The 26,316-nt window shown below is 35.3% G+C and overlaps 1 protein-coding gene across 2 annotated transcripts in view; it reads right to left on the bottom strand.

Annotated features, from left to right (window-relative positions):
* The window catches only part of LOC105219052 (tyrosine-protein phosphatase 99A), a 356,359-nt gene that overhangs the window by 157,997 nt on the left and 172,046 nt on the right, over positions 1-26,316 (bottom strand). For both annotated transcript variants that reach the window (XM_054226223.1, XM_054226222.1), the window contains exon 7: positions 25,329-25,443. In XM_054226223.1, coding sequence (XP_054082198.1) covers positions 25,329-25,443 — 115 coding nt within the window. The remainder of the gene's footprint in view (positions 1-25,328; positions 25,444-26,316) is intronic.

Below are 26,316 nucleotides of genomic sequence, written 5' to 3'. Positions count from 1 at the left end.
ATGGAGTAAAGAGCGTCAAGTAGAAATCCGATGGACCAAAGGTGACACCTGGTCATGCATGCACCACGAATCTTTGCATTGCTTTTGTGAGATTTTGCAAAATACCGTTATGCTGATTTTATGCAATTTTCTGCATCGCCAAATATGCACTCGCTCGCTCTCGCTCCCTTAGCTAAGCAGAAACCGAGCTGCTAATGCAAATCCGCAATTGAATAAATGTATGCGAAATGTTTGCTTTGGCACTGAGTACCTTTTACAAGCTTCACTCTACACTACTGCATAAATATATAAGGACATATAAGTGCACTCCCAAAGGTTGGGTCATTTCATTCGAGTGACCACAGAAAAACACCATTGAGCTGCGCTTTGACAATTTTTCAAGCATGTTTAACTATTTCATTCGCCTCAACTGCTCACCGCTCACACTCCCTCCACTACGTAGACAGTCAGTGAGCATATATTTTACATTTGTAGAGTCGACTGTGCATCGTTTTACACGAAATGCGGACACACACAGGACGGATATGTTGCGGATATAAAGGATATAGAGGATATTGCTAAATAAGATTTGCACTTTTGTGCAAAGAAATCTGCATGCAAACACTTCCGCCAAAGAAGTTGCACAAAGGACACAAAGGAGCCGGTAGCTTCTCAAGGCTGGACTACTACACACGAGTATATATAGAGGATATATATGTAATATAATATGTTTGAGAATTCTTTACGAAATTTCTTTGCTTGCAAATTGGTCCAAGTCACCGCAAAGCCATACAAAGGAACGATTGCAACCGAAGCAGAGCAAAACAGGCAAAGGCAAAGTCTTCCAGATGAATGCATTTACTCTTGGATTTCGCAAAGTCTTAGAGGTGTGTGCAAGCCAGCCGTGGCCCTTTAGTTTACGATATGCAAATGCCTACCATGTATGCTCTTGTACATAAAAATATATATATTCTAGTTGCATAAACATTACATATGCATTTTGGTATTATAATTTTAATGCTCGACTCGACGCAAATCTGTTGCACATTGTAACTTTTAGCAGGCTTTGCATAAACTGGGCAAACATTTATGCAGAATTTTGATGAAGTGAGGTTATGTTTGAATTTTACACGCATTCATACTCATATAAGGTGGGTATAATGACTAGCTTGTGAATGCAAATAAGCCTGGGATTTCAAAGAAAGCACAGCAAAGTAAGAGAAATAATCCAAGAAGACTTCGGAGCTCTCAGACGTTACAAAAGTGCAGAGGCTAATGTGTATGCTAATCGTTATACCTGGTAGATGACGTTAGGGATAATATGTAATGGACAAAAGCTTGTGTAGTTTTACTTATAATCTCTCAACTATGTTAACAGTTTTCTATTTTTAAGTTAAGCGTCAGGATATACTAAATATGTATACTTAATAAACAGTAGGTTCACATATACAGAGCTTTTTTGAAGCTTTTTAAGCAAAATATGGATTGCGTCTTGACTAATTGAAATACTTTGGATTATATAATTTGCACGATGAACAACGTCTCGGTATCAAGCTTAAAACCTAACCTATCTTAGGGCCTGTTGACTGTGCCAAAAATATGTTATACTGGCTAAGCGATCTGGCCGTGTTCAGAGCTTGCAAGAATGGCCGACAAACTATGAAGTTCAAACTATATCGGAGATAAGTTTTCAAAGGTTTTTGGAGCTTTTGTTTTAATTAGAGAACAACAGACAAGTCTTCTTAGGAGACATTTATCATAACATTAACATTATAACAAACTTGTTCTTCGGAACTGTTCTGGAGTCCGGGTTTGGTATCACGCACTCGCACCACTCTTTTTGTTGTTGCAACTGTTCAAAATATTTCTCAAATTGCTTTGCGGGCCACTTAAATAGATTCAGCAAAAATTTAAAATGAAAGAATAATTCTACTGTGTCTACATTAATGCTAGACTTGGCATTAATTTAGCCCTAAGTTGGCATTTGAAGGAATTTTAAATGAAAGAACATCGCCGGTATATATTATGCAACTTATAAGTTCATTACTTGTTCCCGATATCGCTATTGACAAGCAGACATTTGAAGCTCTATAAATTCATTATTTAAATGAGTCTAATCAAAAAGTGCTAGGTAGACCTCAGTTGAAGTCAAGACGACTTGCATATGTTATTGCGATTGGGGAGTAAAGTACAACGGTATCTATTGCTAGCATTGTGTTGTTAACCAGATTGGCTTCAAACTCGAGCTCTTTAAGCTTTCACTAAATACCTTACAAAAGGGGTCAGCTCACACTATATTCTGGTATAAACAGTTCCCACCAGTACCCCTTACCAAGAGCGAAAATACTGAAAAAACGCTTTATCTCTCGTTCTTGATAGTTCCATTGTCACTGCAACGTATTATTTACACTGCACTATCCTAATCGCAGTTCATTACGTTGTGGCCAGAACAAAAATCGCCGATCAATCAACCAATTACACTCTTCCACCAGCATACAGCAATCAGTCAACTCATCAACAACTCAGCGACCAGCGTATTCAACGAACCAGTTAACAGATAACAGACAGGCATTGCCAAACAGCAATGACATACACATTTGCCATATCATTGTCATACAAACTCACACACTCACACACACATGTCTCTATATATGTAAGTATGTGTGTTTCTGTGTTGACGCTGATGAAATTAAAACACTGCACCGCAGAACAGTAGCAAGAGAAGAAAAGCAAGAAGAATAAAATCGATCGTAAAATTGACGACGCAATGACAATGACAATGACAGTGACACAGCGTAAGGCCGACAGGAAGACAGCGACGACAAATAATAGTTTGGCTGCTCGATGATGGCGCGCAAATTGAAATATAATAAGTAGACACATATTGTGTGGCTGATTGTTTTTATGTATGTGTGCGTGTGTGTGAGTGTGTTAATAGAATATGTTGGAGAGCATATGAGTTGATATGTGATGTATGCTTGTAGATATGTGCTGCTTGTCAGTTTTTGTGATTTTTGTGGCCTTGACAAACTTCTGCTTAAGATCAGATTTATTTTGGCTTGTGGCCTTAACTTCACATATGTCCGTTATACACATTCTCATATCTTGCTCGTGTTTGTTCGCTGGATTTGTTCGCTGTCATTGCTGATAGTCATATATTAGTCATATCAATTCTGAGCTGACAATAATTTTTTCACACATACTCATTAGGTTGGTATAGAGAGTCAACGATAAGAAAGCTGAAGCTTCACATATTAGCTGAACAGCAGAAAAAAATGCGATTTTTTTGTTAGACAATGAATAGCTAAATAACTTTCTATGCTAAAATTAAATTATCCGAAGGCCTTAGCTTGGGTAATTGTAATGCAATGACTATATGATAATGCTTTCAGTCGTAAAGTCGGATAAGGAAAGTGACGATCTCATGTAATATTATTAAATATAAAATAATATATATTTATTTTTAGTTCAATATTTATTTAATATGGTTTAGTTATTATTGCTCATCTGGGGTGGAAAATTGCTGTGGGTCTTCGTCATTTAAAATATGTTCTATATGAATGGATGGATGTCTCCTAAGTAAATTCCATAAAGTTTTTAGATCAAAGTTGAGACATTTTTGCGCTACTATTTATCAAATAGAATCTATCTGTCAACTAAAACCATTTGCCACATCTTGAAAGTATCTAGGCTATTCTTCATACAAAATAATAATTAAATATCCTAAATTATTATTCATATTAAATTAGAAATTGAAACAGAAACTGAACTCTCTGACATTCTGAATGAATTCGGTAAATAATTTAGAATTATTGCAGTTTCTTAGGGCTAATCCGCAAATATTGTGAAAATCCCTATTTAAAGAATGAGCGATACAACTCGCAATAAGCGCCTATTCTTGCAACTGCAATTGTAAGATATACCTTAGGAGGAGCTCTGTGAAGGTAAGAATGTTCTCTGAAGGACTCAAAAGGACTTTTGATAAGGAAATAATGTTCCGAATTGCTTAGAAATACGCTATTTCCTTAAAAAGACAACTCTTCCTACAAGAGTCGAATCGCCATAACCGAAAAAGTTCCGATTTTTTATTCCATTGATAAACTCGATACCATTCTTTAAAGTTATTTTGGAGAACATTTTTGCGCTACAGATCCTTGTTATCTCCTATGTTCGTCGCGACCGATACCCAAGCCTTAAGCAGTAGGAAATTTAACAATTCTCAGACAATTAGTGAACTTTTTGATTGTGAATGTCATCGTTATGTTTGCAGATATGGAATAGTTTAACAAACAACAAATGAAGTAGAAGTGCTATAAATTTATAGCTGATATCACATGGAATTAAGATCAAGATGGGCAAATTTCTAAGGATCGTATAAGCTGTCGAAGCCTGATTTGGAAAATAGTTCTGATCTCGGGAAAACTGCCAAGAGAAAAGGTTGTAAAGGGCGTTTTTGGGTTTTGGGTACATGTGGTTTTCAAAACGTAATAAAATTCATATTATTGTTATAGCCAAGATTTTAGCTATATTATAAAGATGAGGGTTTGCATTTATGTTTCAAAAATTATTTCGGGCAAATGAATGAAATGAACACAACGGTTGGCTCGAAAAAACAGTGGTTTCGACAGTGGAAATTTCCGATCACTTTTTGTAGCATACGGCAGTAATAAACGTCGCTCCGGAGTAAATTTGTCTATTATAAAATGTTTGGTACAAAAAAAAAAAAAAGACCAACTTCGAAAAAATATTGTCACATTAAAAATCTCTCTTTTAAAAAACAGACTATCAGGCAAGTTCTGTACTTTACTTCCGAGTGAAATTCAAGCAAATTCACTTTCCATCCGATATTTGGTATATTTGGTGTACTGAATTTCGATTTTACTTTTCAAATACCAATTTTTTTTTCAATTTTCACTTTCACTCGGATTGCAGAACCTGCCTGAATATTTTAAATTGAACAATTCTGTAGCTGTGAGACTGAGAATGCTCTTATAAATATGTATTGAGCGCCAGTAAACAGGGTACAGTGTAAAATTTTGATCCACTTCTAGTGGATATTATATAACACAGAACCTCATTTACCGTTGTTTTCTTGGCCACTAATTATATAGATAAAATATATGAACTTTTAGGAAAGTTCTTGCGGCGGTCTGAGATCTATAATATGTATAAGTTTCCATGAATTTTTTCGAATTTTCTATTAATAAAGTAATATTGAAAAATTACTATTAAATCCATGTATTTTAAATAAATCCAAAATCAGAAAATCTTCAAGCCCTAGTCTTTCGAAAATTGAGTTTAAATAACGGGTGATTTTTTTGAGGTTAGGATTTTCATGCATTAGTATTTGACAGATCACGTGGGATTTCAGACATGGTGTCAAAGAGAAAGATGCTCAGTATGCTTTGACATTTCATCATGAATAGACTTACTAACGAGCAACGCTTGCAAATCATTGAATTTTATTACCAAAATCAGTGTTCGGTTCGAAATGTGAAATCCGCTTTTTTATCGACAAATTTTGTTCAGCGATGAGGCTCATTTCTGGTTGAATGGCTACGTAAATAAGCAAAATTGCCGCATTTGGGGTGAAGAGCAACCAGAAGCCGTTCAAGAACTGCCCATGCATCCCGAAAAATGCACTGTTTGGTGTGGTTTGTACGCTGGTGGAATCATTGGACCGTATTTTTTCAAAGATGCTGTTGGACGCAACGTTACGGTGAATGGCGATCGCTATCGTTCGATGCTAACAAACTTTTTGTTGCCAAAAATGGAAGAACTGAACTTGGTTGACATGTGGTTTCAACAAGATGGCGCTACATGCCACACAGCTCGCGATTCTATGGCCATTTTGAGGGAAAACTTCGGAGAACAATTCATCTCAAGAAATGGACCCGTAAGTTGGCCACCAAGATCATGCGATTTAACGCCTTTAGACTATTTTTTGTGGGGCTACGTCAAGTCTAAAGTCTACAGAAATAAGCCAGCAACTATTCCAGCTTTGGAAGACAACATTTCCGAAGAAATTCGGGCTATTCCGGCCGAAATGCTCGAAAAAGTTGCCCAAAATTGGACTTTCCGAATGGACCACCTAAGACGCAGCCGCGGTCAACATTTAAATGAAATTATCTTCAAAAAGTAAATGTCATGAACCAATCTAACGTTTCAAATAAAGAACCGATGAGATTTTGCAAATTTTATGCGTTTTTTTTTTAAAAAAAGTTATCAAGCTCTTAAAAAATCACCCTTTAAAAAGAGTTTAATAAAAAAAAAATAATTAATCATTGGCTGAAAAAGCTTTTCTAATCAGAAGGAGGATGGGATCATGTGTAGAAGTTCACGCAAGTGAGGAAAGTTTTTGATTGTCATTCACTTGGGAGCGACCAGAAACGATTCTTCTCCACATGGTTCAAGCAGCTCACGACTTCCGGTTTTAGACCCTCTATCCTCTGGGTAGCCAACAGACATCCGTGAGAAGGCTAAGATCGCTTATGCGGTTGCGCGTAGGGCTTGGGACCCACCACATAAAAACGAAGTACCAATGAAAAATCGACGAAAGCCTCGGATGAGACACCCCCCTTTTGATGACGACCCCTGCAAACGAACTAAGGATCATGATACAAGACGAAATATCTCCTGTCATCAAGCAAACAGTCCGCGCATTCGCGTCTTGGCTCCCACGTCACTGTTGAAAGTCATAACTTTGAGGTCGTAGATAATTTCGTTTACCTGGGAACCAGCATCAACAACACGAACAATGTCAGCCTCGAAATCCAGCGCAGAATAACTCTTGCTACAGGTGCTACTTTGGACTGAGTAGGCAATTGAACGGTAAAGTCCTCTCTCGGCGAACCAAAATCAAGCTCTACAAGTCGCTTATCATTCCCGTCCTACTTTACGGTGTAGAAGCCTGGACGATGTCAACATCAGATGAGACGACACTAGGAGTTTTCGAGAGGAAAATTTTGCGCAAGATTTATGGTCCTAAGAACATTGGCAACGGCGAATACCGCAGACGATGGAACGATGAGCTGTACGAGTTATACGACGACATTGACATAGTTCAGCGAATAAAAAGACAGCGGCTACGCTGGCTAGGTCATGTTGTCCGAATGGACGAAAACACTCCAGCCCTGAAAGTGTTCGATGCAGTACCCGCCGGAGGAAGCCGAGGAAGGGGAAGGCCTCCACTCCGTTGGAGGGACCAGGTGGAGAGCGACCTGGTTACACTTGGGATCTCCAACTGGCGCCGAACTGCGAAGGAGAGAGAGGTGGCGCACTATCGTCGATTCGGCTATAACCGGCTAAACGGTTGCAACGCCAATCACACAATCAGAAAAGATGTAATAAATTTTCCTGGTTACTCAATTTCCGTATCTTTAAATGAAAAATCAACAAAAATTGGGTTACCATTGGTAAATAACATGAATTGCAATTAGACTCAATGCAAACATTTCCACAAAATCTAATTCTTTCATTTTCGAAATTGTTTAAATTTTAAAATTTATTTCGTGTAATCTAAAATAAAAACATATTTTTGGATAATATCCTAAAGGAAGTATGTAAATAAAAAATTTACAGAAATTGCTAGAAATATTACAAGCTACAATTACAGAAAAATACAGGTACAAGCAACAGCAATGTTAAGCTTTAACTCATACTAAACAATAGCTTCATACTAGAGATTATAGGCCGACTACTACATGCAGATCTGTATATTTATGTATATATATGAGTATGTGATTGTACTGCCAACAAGTTTCAGGCCGGGCATATTCTAATTGTTCGAAAATGATTTTTCTTTTAATTAACTGCACATTTGCTGAATGTATTTAATTTACTGTGAAATTTACATGACTCACATGTCCAGGAAATTGCCTAAAAGCAGGCGCACACACACTGAGACATGATATAATTACATATATAAACACACTTGTGAGAGTAGCAGTGAATGGAAAATATATAAAATTGTCTACGTGTAAGTTCAAGCAAGCATTGATTTATAAAAGCTTTTCACTGTTTTTGTATTGAAAACTAATTGATTGGAGCAACAAGCGACCGACCGACCGAGAAATAAAAACCAGGAAAAAGCTGACTATGACAAGCGATTTCTTTTAATTTGTGATGGAAATTGAAAAATTCACAAAAGCAAAAAACAACAAAAATTTTGAAGAAGCAACAACAACACTAAAATAGTCAAAAAGTATGTTTGCGCCTACAAGTATGCTACAGCAAATATGATATCATGAAAATATGCATGCATGTATATGTGTGTGTGAGTGTGTGTTTGAGTTTAGGCATTTTCATGCAGCACTATCACAATTTATGCTGCTCATTGAGTTTTTGAGCGCATGTAGACACGTATGTTTTACTCTTTGTTGTTTTCTTCTTTGTTTATTTGGTTTCGGGTTCCGTGTGTGTGTGTGGTCCAGTGGGATGTGTTGCAAAGTGCTTGGCAAAGCCCTAGATGGCCATAGAAAATATGTAGAACTTAATGAAAATGCCGCCGGACGATGAGCATAAACATGATGCACAGACATTTAATTTGCGATTTTACGGGCAGGCAGACAACACTGAGTGTGGAAGAGAGAGTGAGACGGAGATTGAGAGAGAGAGAGAGTGAGTGTGAGTGTGGCAAGCAAGTGTGTTTAGTGTTTAGTATTTCTGCTTGAACGTTGTGGGCGGCAGTTTGGGGTGCAAAAAAAAATGTACAGTTTGCTGACTGACTTGCAGAAAAGTTGAAAATTTTCACAAAAGTGATTTCGAAATACGCACAGAGATACGTGGCACTTAAAGTTTAAAGCGTTCGTTGGTCGCAAAGAACGTTAAGGTGTGCGTTTTGCGCTGTGGTGAGGCGAAAGAAGTTTTATAGATTCAATAAAGCAACAGCAAAGCGTTGCCAGAGTTTCACTTTAATTAAACGAAATTAAATTTTTGAAAAAATTGTATGTAATACACTGAGAAAAATGGTTTAAAATCAAGCTGCTAGCAATTAAACGCAACGCAACACAAAGTGTGCCTAAACTAAGGCAGCTGCAATAGGTAGACTCTGTAAGCGCTTGAGAATAAATGAAATGCAATAAATTTGCCAAACCCACAAACGAGCGTGCAATGAATTAAGCAAAAAGTGAGAAAAAACCACCAATTAAAACCACACACACACACACACACACTGTGGCAAGCGCATTTAACTGCTTCGTGTTTACTTTTGTGCTTTTTAGTACATAAATATTGCAAATATAAGCTTCTCGCTTTATTTTTATTTATTTTTACACTGTTTGTTATTGAAAAACTGAAGTTTATTGTCTGCTTTGAAGAGTCACTTGTGCAAATTCGTTGTTTTTTTCATACCTTCAGCGTGTGCGTGTGCATATTTTCAGAGGAAATATTTCATCAACAATTTCATATTTATTTCATTTCAGTTAGTGTAACAAAGTTAAATTGTAGCAACATACAGTTATAAAAATGTAAATATTTTGTTATATTTATTTTTACGGCTTTTTTTGGCCGGTTTGTCTAGTGTTACAAATAAAATATTTGCACAAACACTGCCAAAAACAAATAAAAACTGATAGCTGTGTGCTCATGCGAATAACTGCACTTGCACAATAACAAAAAAATTCAAAGAATTTTTAAATAAAATATTTAATAAATTAACAAAAAGTAAATATTTGGATTTTTCACAGTAGTTATATTTAGCAGATAAGTCAGGTGTAGATATATGTACAAATAGATATATATAAATATTTGTGTGTCTATATACGGAGGAGACTTGAATTCTGAATTTCTGAATGAGGTTATTTTACCAAAACATATCCAAATTCACCTGTAGTTAGCAAACTTCGTTATATTTGAAGTAAGTTACGAATATTAAAAGAAAGAATAAATAAGGAAAATCTCTACAACCCTCATGTTGCACAGTGGTTCGGCTTGTATGAAGGTGCGGTCATAAATACTTCCCGTTGAGATATCGCTTTGAAATTTTCACCAAAAATCATAGAAAATTATTTTAAATATATAGTAAAAAAATTGGTCCCATCGGACTACTAGGTCCTATAGCTCCCATAGAACTATAATTGCCATTATATGGCAATCATGCGCAAAAATACTTCTCATGGTCATGGTCGGAGCGTCAAAACTTTCAGTAAGGCTTTGTAAAAACATTTAAGAAAGCGATAAACAAGCTGAACATGATTTGTCGTTATAGTTTCCCCCATCCAACCCCGTTATAGTTTCCCCCATCCATCATATAAAAAAATCATGTAGGAAAAAAGCCAATTATCAACCAAATTAATACAGTTCATTTTTATTCACTGCCATTCAACAGCCATTATAATTAGAACAAAAACTTATAATGTATCTTCTAGTAAACCATACATAGATTGAAAAAAGATGGTTTATCCTTCTTTCCAAGCTTTTTTAGTCCAATTATAATGAGATTGAACTTAAAAATAGTTAATTCAAAGGCCATTATTATTTTGACGATTACTTCTACATCTACAAATTTCCGCACCTAACTTTAACACTTTTATTACCTTAAGACTCTTGTAAAGACAATGTAAAATAAATCTAACGGAAACACAAATTTCACAAAATATACAAATCACGTTAGTCTTAATTAATTTCACAAGTTAAAATAAATACCTTTTGCTTCAAAAGCCATTAAAAATAATCTTGATTCGTTAACCTGAACAATTACCAGAACAATTTGAAGTGCGTTGTTGCTGCGAATTAAAAAAAAAAAAATGTCTGATGTGCTTTAAAAAAATATAGTTGTTCATGCGTTTAACTCTATTTTTAGAAAGTACCGTTAGATTTTTGGGAAAACCCGGTTTGAAAATAAGAAGTTTGGACAATTTAGAGGCCATCGGTTTACATTTTGTCAAAAAATCGAGAGTTGGATTTTTTGATTTGGCAGGATTCAAATCTCTTAAGGGAAATACACACCTTAAACATTTTGTTTGAACATAGAATATAAAATTATATTCATCTCGTCATCGACTAGTTTTACTGAATGCTTATACTTGAAAGCTATTATATGAAGTAGTGCATCTAATATGAAAATAGGATCAATGACAGTAAGGATATGCGACCACACTATACTCATGGTGTAAATCTTCGATAAATTTCATATTATTTAAGCATTTTCCCGCTCTTTTGACATTTCTCTTCAGTAAGGTTTGCCATTTCATTATGGACAGATAAACGATCCCACAACGAGTCGAAATTTACTACCGAAATTCGGAGTCAGTGGCCTCAACTATAAGAGCACTTCGTCCAGTTTATGGTCGTAATAATCGTCCTGTCAGATCAACAATTGAGCGTCTAATGGAAAAATTTGAATCCACAGGCACAGTACAAAATGTTCCATTGCCAGTGAGACAAAGAAGTGCCCGTAGTTTCGAGAATATTGCTGCCGTTAACCCATTAAGAGAGGAAGATCTAAATCAGTACCTCACACGTCGTTCTCAAGCGTATTGAATCTCTGTGACGTCACTGTGCGAAAAGATCTTGGCCTACATCCTTACTAGATCAAATTGACGGAAGAACGGAAACCGCTTAACTACCAGATTCGTCTTATGTTCGTGAATTGGACTAAGCAACAACATGAAAATTATCCCGATTTTCAACGAGAAATCATCTTCACAGATGAGGCTCATTTCTGGCTGAATATCATCGTCAATAAGTAAAATATGCGTTATTGGTCAGGCTGCAATCCACACGTACTCTTTGAGCATCATTGGTGCGATTTATGGGCCGGCGGCGTCATTTGGCCGTACTCTTCCGTGATGATCAAGACCGACACGTTACTATGATTGGAAATCGCTACTGCTCAATCATAACCGAATTGGATTATATGGACTTGGACAATATGTGGTTCCAACAGAACGACGCTACAAGAAACACAGCGAATGCCACAATCGATTTATTGAAAACCAAGTTTGGTGAACATGTTATCGCACGAAATGGTCCAGTCAATTGGCCACCTCGGTCGTGCGATTTGTCGTCGTCGTACTTCGGACGGATATCGAACATGAAATTGCAGCCGATTTATGCTCGAAAACCGTTGAAAATTGGGTTCAGTGTCTGGACTTCTGAAACGTGCGTGTGTTGTCCATGCAAAAAAAAATCGAGTTCCATTCATAATGACATCGAATGTACTTTCAGGCATGTGGTGAGCCAATAGTAATATCTACTCAATTTATAGAACATCATTAGAGTTAAAATTGTGAGCGGGAAGCCTTCTTCGTGACTCGTAGTAGAGTCTGAGTAGTATCGTTGCTCTAGTACAAAAATATTTGATTATTTTATAAATCTGATAGAGTCTTTAGCAGTACCGCAATTTGTTGTATTTTTAAGAGATCGCCTAAGGCAGCAAATATTCACATATTACTGAAAACAATATGATTAAGATAACGAAATATTCCCAATCTGTAGATAGTTATCACTTGAATAACTTCTACCAAACTTTGTTTAAGGAGCATATATTTTGAGTGATAACTAAATTTATAAGTATTTTATATAAAATATAAAAGAAATTGTATCGATTTCAGGAACCTCAACTCAATTTAAACTACCTGCACAAATGACATGAAAACTAGCTAAAGATCTTGTAATGAATTGTAATGAAATGAAGTTGAACACAAGTGAGACCAAAAACTAAATTTACCATTCTCTTAGTAATCCTCTAAGTATATATGTACAAAATTACAAGTGGAAAACTAAGTATTTTACAGTTTTTTTTTCACTACTGGCTGCCACTTGTGCCACAACGCATTCAGTCACTTTCAAATCCTTTGGTGAACACCGCCACAGCACACAGCTCACCGGGCGCTACACCGCCAATAACTATTACTCGCACAGAGAATAGCATAGAAACCTAAACTATATCTATATTCAAGCCTGTATGTATGCGTCTGGGCAAAAAGTTTGAACGCAAACGACGGCAGCGTATTGAGTCGATGCTCAGCAGCATGAGAGATGAAACTATTTATCAAGTTGATGGATTTTAAAACCGAAACCACCATTTCATTACGAAAATTAATATACGCTTAAGGAGATCGAGGTAGCGACTGACAGAGAGTGAGTAGCGGTAGTTAGTTGAGTCCAAGTTTGACTTCTACCTGTTAGTGTGTAGGTGTGTATTTGTGCTTCGTAGGTAAAGGTGTGAAAAATATTGGTGATTTGTTGGAATGGTAGTTGTAGTAGTTGTTGTAATATGTAACAGTGAGTTTTCGAAAGGGTCATATATTTCGAGCTTAATGAGCTTTAAAATGAAATAAAATTTATATGAGGTGGGGAGTGTGATGAACATGAAATAGGCAATTAAAAATAATAGTTTACTTAATGATATATGCTGTGTAATATATGATGGAAAATTTATTGAAATAATTGTATTTCATATGCGATCAATATTAATCGTTCGATAACAAGAAGAACTGTGGACTATTTGAGCAGGGTTACCATATCAGCTGGTGAGTTAAAATATGTTTTCTTTTTCAAATACTTATATTATTTCTATGAATAAAGATAGTTGTTAGAGTAGGGTTGCCATCTATTTGTAATTTTGAATATAATTTCACGCATTATATGTTATAATAAGCCCCTAATTATACTAAATAGATGATTTAAGTGACTGATTTAAGTAGCATACATAAATGTAGTAGAGTTGCCATCCGTTAGAAAATTTATTGACAATTTGATTTTTAGGGAAATTTGTTTTTCCTTGATGTTTATATTCTTGGAAAAACAAATGGATATCGAAGAGAAGAAAGAGTGCTATTGTGAATATTATTAATCGATGGAAGTATGTTATTCCTACAAGAGGTTTTAATACCTTGGTATTAGAGAAACCTGGTGGGTACTCATTTATTTCAGTGGCATATAAAAATATTTGTGAACTCAGTGAAGCTATCTTGAAACAAAGGCCACAATTCTTGGGAGTTATACTGATATCGAAAATCTAACGAATTGCTCAGTGATGACAAAGGCAACAGAAAAAAGAAAGATTACCTTTGTAGTTAGAAAAGCAACATATTCTTTTATATGAGTATTAATTGAAGGCGTAAACCTTCTTGCGAACAAATTTGTACAAAAGGTGTGTAACTAATCCTAATAAACAAGGAAAAATAAACATACAATTTCTGAAGAAAACGATGCCACACAAACCGCACACAAAGAGCAACTTAAGCGCCCACAAAAACCCGTGTGTTTTAAGTAAGTATTTCCGCCGCCGTTTGCTGTCAAAAGCCAGAGGAGAGTGCTGGAGGCGTGTTTTTACTATTCAAGTGTAGTGTAAGTTAAACATAACTGTGCTTGTATATATGTATGTCTGTGAGCGGTAATAGTTCCTTACCAAAAACAATATGCCTCCAAGAAGCGTATTCAAATGACAGCCTTTTAGGCGCAGCACCTGCAAACACACACACAAACCTTCACACCTGTACAAAAACAAATGAATTCAAGATAAGACTTGTGGGCGGAGTCATTTCTGCTTTCTTGTTGTTGTAGGCTTTTGCTTTTTATGGCTACTTCACAAGTTTAAGTTTTACTAAAATTAATTACACCTAACGCTGACTTGGCTATAAGTATGTGCGTATGTATTTGTTGTTGTTTCTGTGCGCGTAAAGACGTCAAAGGCGTTAAGGTAAGCAAAAATGTTGGGCGTCGAAATGCAAAAGAGCATTTTACTTTGTGACATAAAGAGCTAGTGTCTTACGAAGCAGTAATTGCTTTGTACGTTTGTGTCTTTTTAGCATGAAATGTATGTATGGGTGTGTGTGCGTGTGTGTGAGCACTTTGTTTGGCAGTTGTTAGCTTTATAGCTGTAAATAATGGTTTGTTGCAAGCTTTATGCTTATTTGCCAACACACATTGCGCACTAACTCGGTGCTCGGGCAAACCAGGTGCTGCGTGTAAAGAAATAAAAAACTACAGTAAAGTGAAGAAAAGTAGCTGTGAAAAACAATATGCGGTTGTATTTGTATGCAAGCGGACTAAAAAGGCAATAATACTCATCGTGGTATTGCCGAAGTTGTGGCGTATACCGTTATAGCGTATGTTAAAGTAACCGCAAAAGTTTTTACGTTCGGACATCAAATGAATATGAGAAATATAAGAAGTTGTTGGAAGAGTAAGAGGTAGTTTATGTATAGACTTACTCACTAGATGTAAAGCTACAAATAGTGAAGGTACATTACAGGTTTACTTAAACATTTGTGTGCTTATAAGATAGTTTACTATTTACAGTATTGAGGAAAAAATTGTAGACATTTTTTTTTTAATTATTTTCCTAACCTCTTTTAATATTTTTTTTTTTTTTTTAATTTAATTTAATTTAATTTAATTTAATTTAATTTAATTTAATTTTATTTTATTTTATTTAATTTAATTTAATATAATATAATTTAATTTAATTTAATTTAATTTAATTTAATTTAATTTAATTTAATTTAATTTAATTTAATTTAATTTAATTTAATTTAATAAATTAAAATAAAATAAATTAAATTAAATTAAATTAAATTAAATTAAATAAAATAAAATAAAATAAAATAAAATATAAATAAATAAAATAAAATAAATTAAAATAAAATAAAATAAAATAAAAATTAATTTAATTTAATTTAATTCAATTTAATTTAATTTAATTTAATTTAATTTAATTTAATTTAATTTAATTTAATTTAATTTAATTTAATTTAATTTAATTTAATTTTATTTTATTTTAATTTATTTTATTTTATTTATTTATATTATATTTTATTTTATTTTATTTAATTTAATTTAATTTAATTTAATTTAATTTATTTGCAATTTTTTTCGTTCATTCCAAATTTTTCATCGGTTTACCATTCACCGGCTCCCCTCCCCACATTCGCCTGCCATCTCCTATAAATAAGTACATTCGTATATTTGTACTAAATTTCTTAAAAGCGCCATTTTTATAGCGCTGCGCTCAGTCGGTTTTTACAATATTTCTTCTTTTATTTTGTGGTTTTACTTCTTGTCAGCATTCGTTAAATGATAAACCGCAACGGAAAGCGAAAAAAAGTAGCATGCAATAAAAAAGTAGTGCAGTAATAAAGCGGCTGCATGTAAAATGCAACAACCAAAAACCGCGTAAAAGTCACAAATTGAAATGCACCAACACACGCACGCACACAGGCAGACAAACAACGTTAAGTAAATGCGGCAGCTTCATAAAAATGTTGGAAATTAATGAGCAAAAAACTACAATTAAAAGGTGCAAAAGAGATAGTGAAAACATTAAGAGCTTGTTAAAGACGATGTGAGCAATACGAAAATGTTGCAAGTGGGGTGGGGGGATTAGTTGCCAGCAAATGTCAGCAAGTTAGTTGCAATAATGTTGCTATAAAACGAAATGTCGTGTTGTTGGGAGTGTGGGTGGTAATTCAAGACTTGAATGGAAATTTTTATATTTTCTTGGTTCTAATGAGTGGTGGAATAGTATTTGCAGGGAAATAATTTACAACAGCAATAGGAGAGAGACTAAATAACCGCACAATGCATTTATAATTTGGTAGATTTTAGCTTAATTTACAATATTCTGGCTTAACCTAGCTTAAATTGAATGTTTCTGGTGTGTGTTGTCGATAAATTGCACACACTGCCTAAATGTAGGCAACAAATTAAATTAATATCAATAATTGCGACTTGGAAAATGAAATTATTATAAATTGAAGCCGAAGTGAAGAGAGATCTGTAGTAAGAATAGATACTCTCACAATTCTGTAGAACTTTATGAGTCTCTCTTGTGATTGAAACAAGTAATCCTCATCAAAGTTGTTCTACCAATATTTTTTTCGTACAGTACATCATTTTATTATAAATCGAATTTATACGATACCTACTTTGCTATTTCTTACACTCACATGTACCTTTGAATATTAATATAAATAAGGCCGGTCATATTACAAATACTTCGCAGTTAAAAAAATGTTGACAGAAAAATGTTGGAGCGTAAAGCCATAAATATCAAACGATTGCACTTTTTCAGCACACATATGTACACTATGTGCAACTGCATGTGGCACATCAATAATATGGATATCAATTTTTATTGGAATTTTACTTTGGTGCACGGCAAAGGTGCGAGAAAAGGCTGACCGGACGCATGTAAAAATATTTTTTATTTGTATGTGTGTAAATGTATGCTTCTAGCTAACGGTAACAGCAGAATGTGCTTTAATAAAGAAGGGTATAAAAAAGCTAAAAGATATGTGGCTGATCAGTGCTCGAATACAGTTTATGAGTATGCACCAGCGGGACACCATGTGGTATGAGTAACATTTGAAAATGTTAAAAATTTACAATAAATGCTTATAAATATATTTGCTTATGCATTCAATTGCAAAAATGTGAATTATTTTTAGCTAACTGAGCATAAGCGTAGTAACTGGCAAGTATTTATTTGCAGAAATATTTTTAATGTATTTGCATGCAAAGACTCCCACTCAGCAATATGCGCACACCTCAACAATTTCATTACTCAATGTAATGCATAATCCACAACAGAAAAAAAACAACGCTTAATCTTACTTCCGCTTTACTTAAGAAAAGCAAAAGAAAAGCGAAAAAAATAAAATAAAAAATTTTCTTATAATCCTTAATGCGCTTCAAAAGTTTAATGTCTTCGTATACATAGTGTGGTGGTTATAAATAAACGCGCCAGCTGCCACATAAGTTGACGCTGAAGGCAGCCCTTGCAAAGTTGCGAAGAAATCCCATATAAAAATAAACAGAAACAAAATAAAAATACAAATTAAAGAAGAAGAAGAAGAAAAGAAAGCAGCACTGAGAACAAGCCCACTTTTGCCGCCGTAAATCTTTTGATGCGGCTGTAAAAACTCTTTATTATTATGCCTTTTATTATTTAACCGTTTGCCAGCTTATTTTCACTTTTTTCCCTACATTTTTTTGTAAAACCAAAAACAAAAAAAAAAAGGAATAATAATAAAAAAATCAGAAAAGAAGCAGCAGCAGATTATTGGCATAACAGTTAATGCAACGTGCAACTCGTTTATGGCATCTTCACTTTGGCGCTGCGCCAGCGGGACTACAACAACAACGCGTCCAACGATAATTACGCCTCATTATGCTTGTCAGTGGCGGCAGCGATATTTGCAAGTTGAAAGTAAATAAATGAGTAAACAAAAAGCAAAAAACCAAAAGAAAATGAAAGAAAATAAAATTAATGAAATGGAGTTAAGTGCTGCGGGGGTATGAATGAATGAAAGCAGCATTTTGTGCTTTATAGCTATACTTATGGTTATTTCTTATAGCTTTATTCGCGTTGCATTCATTCGACGGCGTGTTTATTTAATTGAATTCACAGTGGAGAGTATAATTATAAATCTGACGTGAGCGAAGACAACAACAACGTCGCGAACAGTAATTGCGGCCTACCAAGGTTTCATCCTTTAGCTACGCTTACAAGAAATCAATTTACCGCACTTCTTTTGAAATATTTAAAACAATAATTGATGAAATCAAATATTTGCTGTTGTAATTCGTAGGTCTTCTGCACAGCTGGAAGGTATTGAAAAATTGAAGTCGGTTACCTTTGAAGAACTGCCCATTATGGGTGCCTTATGAAAGTTTTTTGAGCTTGGCGCCAAAAGGTATGCTATGTTTTTTTTTTAATTGTGTTTATAGTGAAGAAAACGAATTTTTTTTTTGAAAGGGATGGAACTATACTTAAGCCTTAACTATATTTAAGGCTTAAGAAATAATATTTATTATTAAAAAATATTGAAATTTTTTCAAAGTTGTAAGTATTTTTCTGGAGCGCCTGGAGTCTGAACTGCTCTAGCTTCGAAAATATTTCGAATTGGTCTCTGGAATTTTAAATACATATTCTTGGATAGTTTTGGAAGAGATTAAAAAAAAAGCAAAAAAAATCGATTTTTTGAAGTCTGTAAAGCAGACTACTGTCTTAAGAAGCAACGAATTGAATAATTTTTGATATTTAATACACTCTATAAAATATGGCAAAATTTTGACCTTTTTGATTTATAGTTAAAAATGTGTTGTTATTGTACCACTTATTTCAACATTTTTCATGGATGAGCTCGAATTAAGTACGCAGAAGTGGAATCTTCTTCTTTTACAACATTCGACAATCTCAATTTCATTGTATTTAAGTTTTACGAGGAATTTCGAACCTCTTGTATGCTTGAAAAGATGTATTGACCACTGGGAGCTCGTTCTTAGCACAGAAGTTGGGGATATTTTTGTTAGATTTTCTCTAAATGAGGTTTAAAAGCTTAATAAAGTGTATTTCTGTGTTTTTCAATGAATGTGATTTAGCTGATAACAATAATCTTTGTTAGTTGGTTAGGAGAAATATCAATCCCTCAGCATTCTAGCTTCATTTTCCACCACAAACTTACTGATGACATAGCTTTCTACTCTTTCTATTAAATGTTAATTAAATCCATAAGTATTGCTACATGCGCCTAAAGGTAGACAACATTATTTTTGATCCTGTGTTTAGAGCATGTCCAAAGTAAGGAAAAACTGTCCAAAGTAAGGAAAAACCAGAGACGCTGTGTATGATGGGTCTAACACAGGGACACTCTGAAATTCTCCGTCGGTTCGACTACGCTTTTGAATACTTGAAGAGAGTGTAAGATTGAGGTTGAAACACTTTGGAAGGGCCATTTTCGGCGTTCCTAGCGAATTGGCTAGAATCGACATTAGGCGACTAAAACAGAAATAAAAGAAAAAAACAGATTCCAAGTGTCTAGTTGAATTTCAAGGGTCTTTGATCCATCATCAGTTTATTGGTATCGCAATGGACAGCGTTCAACACTGCCTAAGGGAGATCTTCTGTATTTGCAGAGATCTGTCAACAAACCTAACCTAACCCTCTATGTCACTAATATTCACAAGTTATTAAAGCCACACCTTTTGTTATAAGTTTCCCAACAAGAGTTGTAAACAAAGCCACTGTTAAGCTGACTTCTATCACACCGATTTGAATATGATTTCAATGCAAATACGTTAAGGCTACTTGCAAACTCTTATAACATGCCACACTGATCCCGAATTTGTTTTGGCTTAAGCTGCAATGCTGATAAAAGCCTTAAAAACACTCCCAACAAATTTATTAGCACTTAAGCATATTGAGCTACTCACCAACCTTGCTGCTTGTAAGACAACGAAAGCGGTGAAGGGTGAAGTATGCAAGAAAAGTTACTGAAATGAAGGATTTTGACAACGCCAAATAACAAATCCATCAGATGAATGCGAAAAGTCACAAATAAATATGCGCAAAGACACACACACACACCTTCAAACCTGTGTTTATTTGTGAGAGAGAGAGAGTTGACACTTTATGACGGTTTGACAGCTGTGACAATTCAAGGCTACGCCGCAATCACTTCACCGAAGACACGCTGCCGGCCAAAGCGTTAAGTTAAGCAAAACAACTTTTTGTTGCACGAACAGCGAACTTCCTGTTTGCTTTGCGCTTATGAGCGACGACAACGGTATTTACATATTTGCTGCTTTTCGTCAATGTACTCTACAGTGTGTAAGTCGCAGCGTTAACAATGTCTCCATATATGTATGTATATATGTGGTTGTGTGGTGTTGCAAGTAGCAAATGCTTGTGGGTGTAAGTTAAATCCGCTGACGCACACTCAAACGCGTTTAACGGTAAATCTTAATGTTTCTTTCGGGCCTGTGCTGCCACAGTGTTTGGCACGCTTGTTGTTTGTGTTGTTGCTATTGTGCTTTCTTCTTGCTACCAAAGCAGTTTACGCAAAAGCTTTTAAGGGATTTTTGGCTGTTGTGCGCTTAAATCAGGGATCAGCCAAGTAAGAAATACGGTAATGAGTTTACATGGCAAATAAGTCATGGACTTTCAAGCGGTGTGCTGGGTATGGGTATGTATGTATGTTGTATGAAGGCGTTGGCATACTTCCGCGTTCTACTTATGATGTATGTGCGCTTTAAATCTTAAAAGAATTTTCATATTTTTCTCAACGCTGCCGCAGTAGCGTCTTATTAGTTTATGCGCCTGTGTGTGCCTCTTCTTTAAGCCTGACGCTTGTTTGTGTTGCTTTTTCATAATATCACGTGATTAATTGCGGTGTCTCGCGGCAAAAACTCATTACGCGCACTTGGTGGGTATCATTAAAAGTTGACTTTGTTACAAAAATAACTGTTTATGCTTGAGAAGTGCAAAAAATCACATTAATATTTTCACATTTGAAGTATTTTTTCGTGATTTATTTTGTTGCTGTAATGAATTTTGGTAATTTTTTGTAACAAAGACTTCGTTCAGTGCTTGAGTGGCTTTAAATTATGGAGGGAAAACATATTTAAAAAATAATTTTAAATCCCTTAAATGACCTTACATGTTATTGGTGCATGTTTCGAATAAATTTCATACGCTTCCTAAATGTAGGCAACAATTTAGAATAGTATAAGAGAGTATGAGGCCTTTTTGTCTTTTGAATTTCGCGGCTATGTATAAAGCGCTACAGAGGTCGTATCTGACAATACTATACATCTTTGAAAGGTCTTGACATAACCTACAAAACGACGCTATGCATGATTAGTTTGGATATTGCGTTATAGACGTGGAAACATGGAGTTCGTTAAAGGCAAATCCGCGAGAAAAACGATCCGTGAGATTAATGGTGTTTCGTATATCACTACTTCGGAAGACCTGTGACGACGAATACCGATCAAATCTGGGAAAACATCGAGTTAGACCGGCATGTGGCATCTCGTGACATCGCAAAGGAGATGGGAGTAAGTCACCAACCATTTTAAATCATTTGCAGAAGGTTGGATACATAAAAAAGCTTGATGATTGGGTGTCGCATGATTTGACGCAAAAAATCCTTCTGGACCGAATCAACGCCTGCGATATGCTGCTGAAACGGAACGAACTCGACCCATTTTTGAAGTGGATGTTGACTGGCGACTGGCGACGAAAAATAGATCACATACGACAATATCAAGCGAAAACGGTCGTGGTCGAAGGCCAGTGAATCGTCCCAAACAGTGGCCAAGATGGCATTGACGGCCAGGAATGTGTGGTTTGCTGTGTGTTTGGTGGGATTGGAAGGGAATCATGGAAACAGGCGATCGACCAGAAGCGTCCGGAATTGGCCAAACGGAAGGGTGTAGTGTTCCACCAGGACTTCGTTGATCGTTCGTTTGGAGGAGGACCATCCACCATATAGCTCGGTCATAGTGCCGAGTGATTACCACCTATTCCTTTCCATGGCGAACGCCCTTGGTGGTGTAAAGTTGAACTCAAAAGAGGCTTGTGAAAAGTGGCTGTCCGAGTTCTTCCCAAATAATGAGAGGGACTGCTACGAGGTATATTTGAAATAAATCCGATCACTGTAACACTTTTTATAAAGCATTGAATAAAGAGCAAAAAAGCGGAAGGAAAGAAATGTTCCATTGCAAGTTCTTTAAAGAATATTAGAAAAATATAAACTTTAACAATGCGCATATTTTTCTAAGGATTCAGCTAATCCTTAATCCTTCACCGCCACTGCGTGAAAAGCCAGCACACCAAAGGTCACAAATATAATCCCAGCTCTAAACAAAACACAATCCTCATGCCTCTATTGAACTTTGCGCCGACTATTTTCGCTTCAACCCACACTTGAAGCACAAGGACCTTGACCTAAGCAGGCTACCAAGCGAAATTAATATGCAGCAAGTGCGAAATAAGGGGCACAGAAAAACAAAATTGTTTTGCATTTGATTGTGGCGAGCATTTCAACAGTTACTCGCTGCTAACTATTTGCCACACTGCTTGGCAAAGACCTTCACGCTTGAATGCTGCATTGAAATATAAACTTGCCACAAGAAAAGCCAACCACAATTGCTGGTGGCATGGATTAGCGTGCAATATAATACAGCAATGACAACAAAGCTTTGTTGTTGCAAATGCAGAAATCTATAGAGTAGAGGAAAATATTACAAAGTTTTGTCAACAAATGTGATACATAACTGAAGATAACCCCACTGTTTTGGGGCTGTGAAATCGATGCTTGAAAGGCATATAGAGAAGCAAAAAAGAAATTGTTATTGCAAGAGCTAAACAGCTAGGCTGCTAGAGTAACTGTTACGACTTTTCCAACTTGAAAGTAATATGTTTGTGGCCTCAAAGCTGCATGTGGCACACACACGCACTCATTCTTACTGAGACAAGCCTGCTTAGCTGCTTTTAGCTTGTGAAATGAAAAAGGCAAATATTTTGAAGCCTGCAGTGACACATTTTAGTTTTACTCTGCATAGGCAAAATATTGTTTGCTTATGGAAATGTATGTGTTTGTGCTTAAACATTTGCTTAAGTAACTTAAAACGCACAGTTCATTTTACCTGCCAGCCGAAAAGTGGACGCAACTAATATTTGCTACTGTTTCGTGCTTTGTATACACATTTGGAAAGTATAGGTAGCTTCAACCTTCTGCTACTCCTACTTCCTCTTTCTTCTACTACTACTTCTTCCTCTACCACTTCTTCCCCCTCAACTTCCCTGTCTTCGTCTTCCTTTCTTTGTTTGTTATTTTTGTTAGTTTTGTTTCCCCCCCCAAGGTGTTTTTCTTATATCTCAATTGTCAACGTGTAGTCTGCAGCTGTTTTTAACTTTTTGACATCTTCTTTGTCACTTGCTTTATTGTTATTGTTGTTATTTTGATATGAACACACACATACATACAAACAGACAGGTATTTATTTTAGGCCTTGCGGGCAGTTACATGAAGCATTTGCAAGGATTCTTTCACACTGAGCACATTCGTACGTTAGACTTTTGGAAGCGACTGTTACTGAAATACACCCAAACCTCTCTGTGTTCGTGCGACCTCCCATAGTTCAAAGTGCGCTGCCCATATTTGTTGCTACACAAATGCTATGCGCATAATACACAGATAAGACGGTCAAAGGGCATGCAATGTTTTGTTAAGGTTTGAGTGAGTAGTGTGGTGTGTCTGAAGGTGAGTTCAGTTAGTGGGGGTGGTGTTGAGTGTTTTTGTTACGTAGTAATATGACATAAGAAAACAATTTTAGATTTGTTGTTTTGCTTTTATCACTACTTTGTTGTTGATATTCTTGTAGTTATAGTTTTTGTTGTTGCTTTAGTGCTTATCTTGACATTGTATTGCTGGGTAAACATTGCATTGAATAATGGCTTTGCATAATGCTTTTGAAATGTTAATTTCTATTTTTCGACATTGTAAGTTCACTTTTGTGAACGCTATGATTGTCTAGAAATTTTCGTAAATGTACATATGTACATATGTACAGCAAAGAATTATATTTGTTATTTTTAGATATATTATTCTCAAGTCTCTTAAAGAAATGGCTTGTGAGAACTTTACTTCGAATACTTTAGAAAATTTTCGGAGTCATTCGGAGTATTTCGGAAATATTAAAAGTTCCTTAAAAAGTTTTAATAATAGAGAAAATTACGGAATAATTCGAACATACGAAAAAAGTTATATTTATATTCGTTATTCTCATTTTACTTAAAGATATAGCGAATGTGAATAGTAGTTGTAGTAAAAACTTTACTCTGACTATTTTATAAACTTTTCGGAGTAATTCGGAGTATTTCGGAAACATTGAAATTTATTTAAAAAATTTTAATAGGCATTATATAGACAAAATTTCGGAATAATTCGAACACATGAAAAAAGTTTCACACTAGTTATACTACAATATGTCTATGTGCTATATATGATTAATACAAAATTTTACTACAACTTCACTTTGAATATTTTAGGGACTTTTCGGAGTAATTCGAAAATATTGAAAATTATTTAAAATGTTCTAGTTAATAAATTCGTATTTACATTTTATAAAACCACTTTCGGAGTAATTCGGAAATATTTAAATATAAGATATGTATATGGAAAATTCGGAATTATGAAATTTCGGAGTAGTAGAAAAGAATATTTTTATTCCCCAGTAATGTAGAAATTTTTTTGAGGCTTGGAACAAGTACATCTAAAGTTTAGTTTTATTGAGTATTTTATTTTGAATATTTTAGATATTTTTAGGAATAATTCGGAGTACATCGGAAGAAAGTACTTTACACAATTTTAACGTTTAAACTCACAACTTCATTATATAACACAACTTTCGGAGTAATTCGGATATATGAAAAATTGGGCTTAGACTAGAAAAGTTAGAATATAAACTATTTGATTAAATGTTATGTATCTGATCTGTATATACCTGCAGGCCTCGATGTTTTCATGATATGCTCGACACCAGCAAGTAACTATCAACCTCCCTTTCAATTTTTCCAATATTTAGAATTAAAAAACAATTATTCCACTCACCTCCTTCATCGGTCATGACCAATATGGTTGTTTCCGGTCCCAAACCTTCCGGATTGAACACTTGCACAGTGACTTTGTACTGTGTGTACGTTTCCAGATTTGTGATTTCATGGCTCTGCAAGATAAACAAGATAATTGCCAGTTAGCAAAACATTAGAAATATTACAAAACACATCATTAAAATTGTGAGCCACAAAATGTGAGATATTTTCGAGCAAATTACAACTAATTACGCTCGTACAACCGAAACTTCCAAGCCTTTACTGTGATTACGCCAAGCCCATTTACAAATGCGCCGAACCCGAAGAGCAAATGCTGTTGCTTAACTACTTTTATGCTGCTGCTGAATTAAGGATATGCATGTAAGCTTTAATTTGGCTGCCAACGCAACAAGCATTTGCCGTTTTACTCGCACAAACACCGGTACATCTATATAAGGGCAAGGCTTGAAGTGCTGGCATAAAGGTACACCGACGATATACCGGTGCAGACTAAATGAGAAAAACCGAATTTTAACTGGCCAACCATAAAGTACGTAAGCTCATTTGGTTAAGCAGCTCATTCAGAGACAAAGTATGGACCTAAAACCTAAAATGCACACACACCAACACTACTACAGTTATACTATTTACATACATATAAGCAGAGTATGGCACTCAGTTGTGGCACAACCGATCTGCATTAACACTGTTGTGCGCCAAAAAATATAAACTAAAATTTTACTCGGTTTGGTTGTGGCTAACGTGTGTTGTTGTGGGTGCTCACTCTCGGAGCTTTTTGGAAAATAGTTGGACAATTGCAATTTATGTAGCTTGCTGGTAAATTAAATTTGTTAAAATGTGTCTAAAACGCTGGCAGTAGCTGCTAAAATTTGTGGAAAAATTAGTATATAGAAAAGTAAACCGCACACACGTGGATTGACACGCACACGAATGCAGTAAAGCCGACGCATTATATTTTTACAGGTGCTGATGCTACACAAACTCAT

The sequence above is a fragment of the Zeugodacus cucurbitae genome, chromosome 2 (assembly GCF_028554725.1).
Source record: "Zeugodacus cucurbitae isolate PBARC_wt_2022May chromosome 2, idZeuCucr1.2, whole genome shotgun sequence".
Lineage (NCBI taxonomy): Eukaryota > Metazoa > Arthropoda > Insecta > Diptera > Tephritidae > Zeugodacus > Zeugodacus cucurbitae.
The sequence above is the reverse complement of the archived record's forward strand: the minus strand, read 5'-3'. Positions and strand labels throughout refer to the sequence as shown.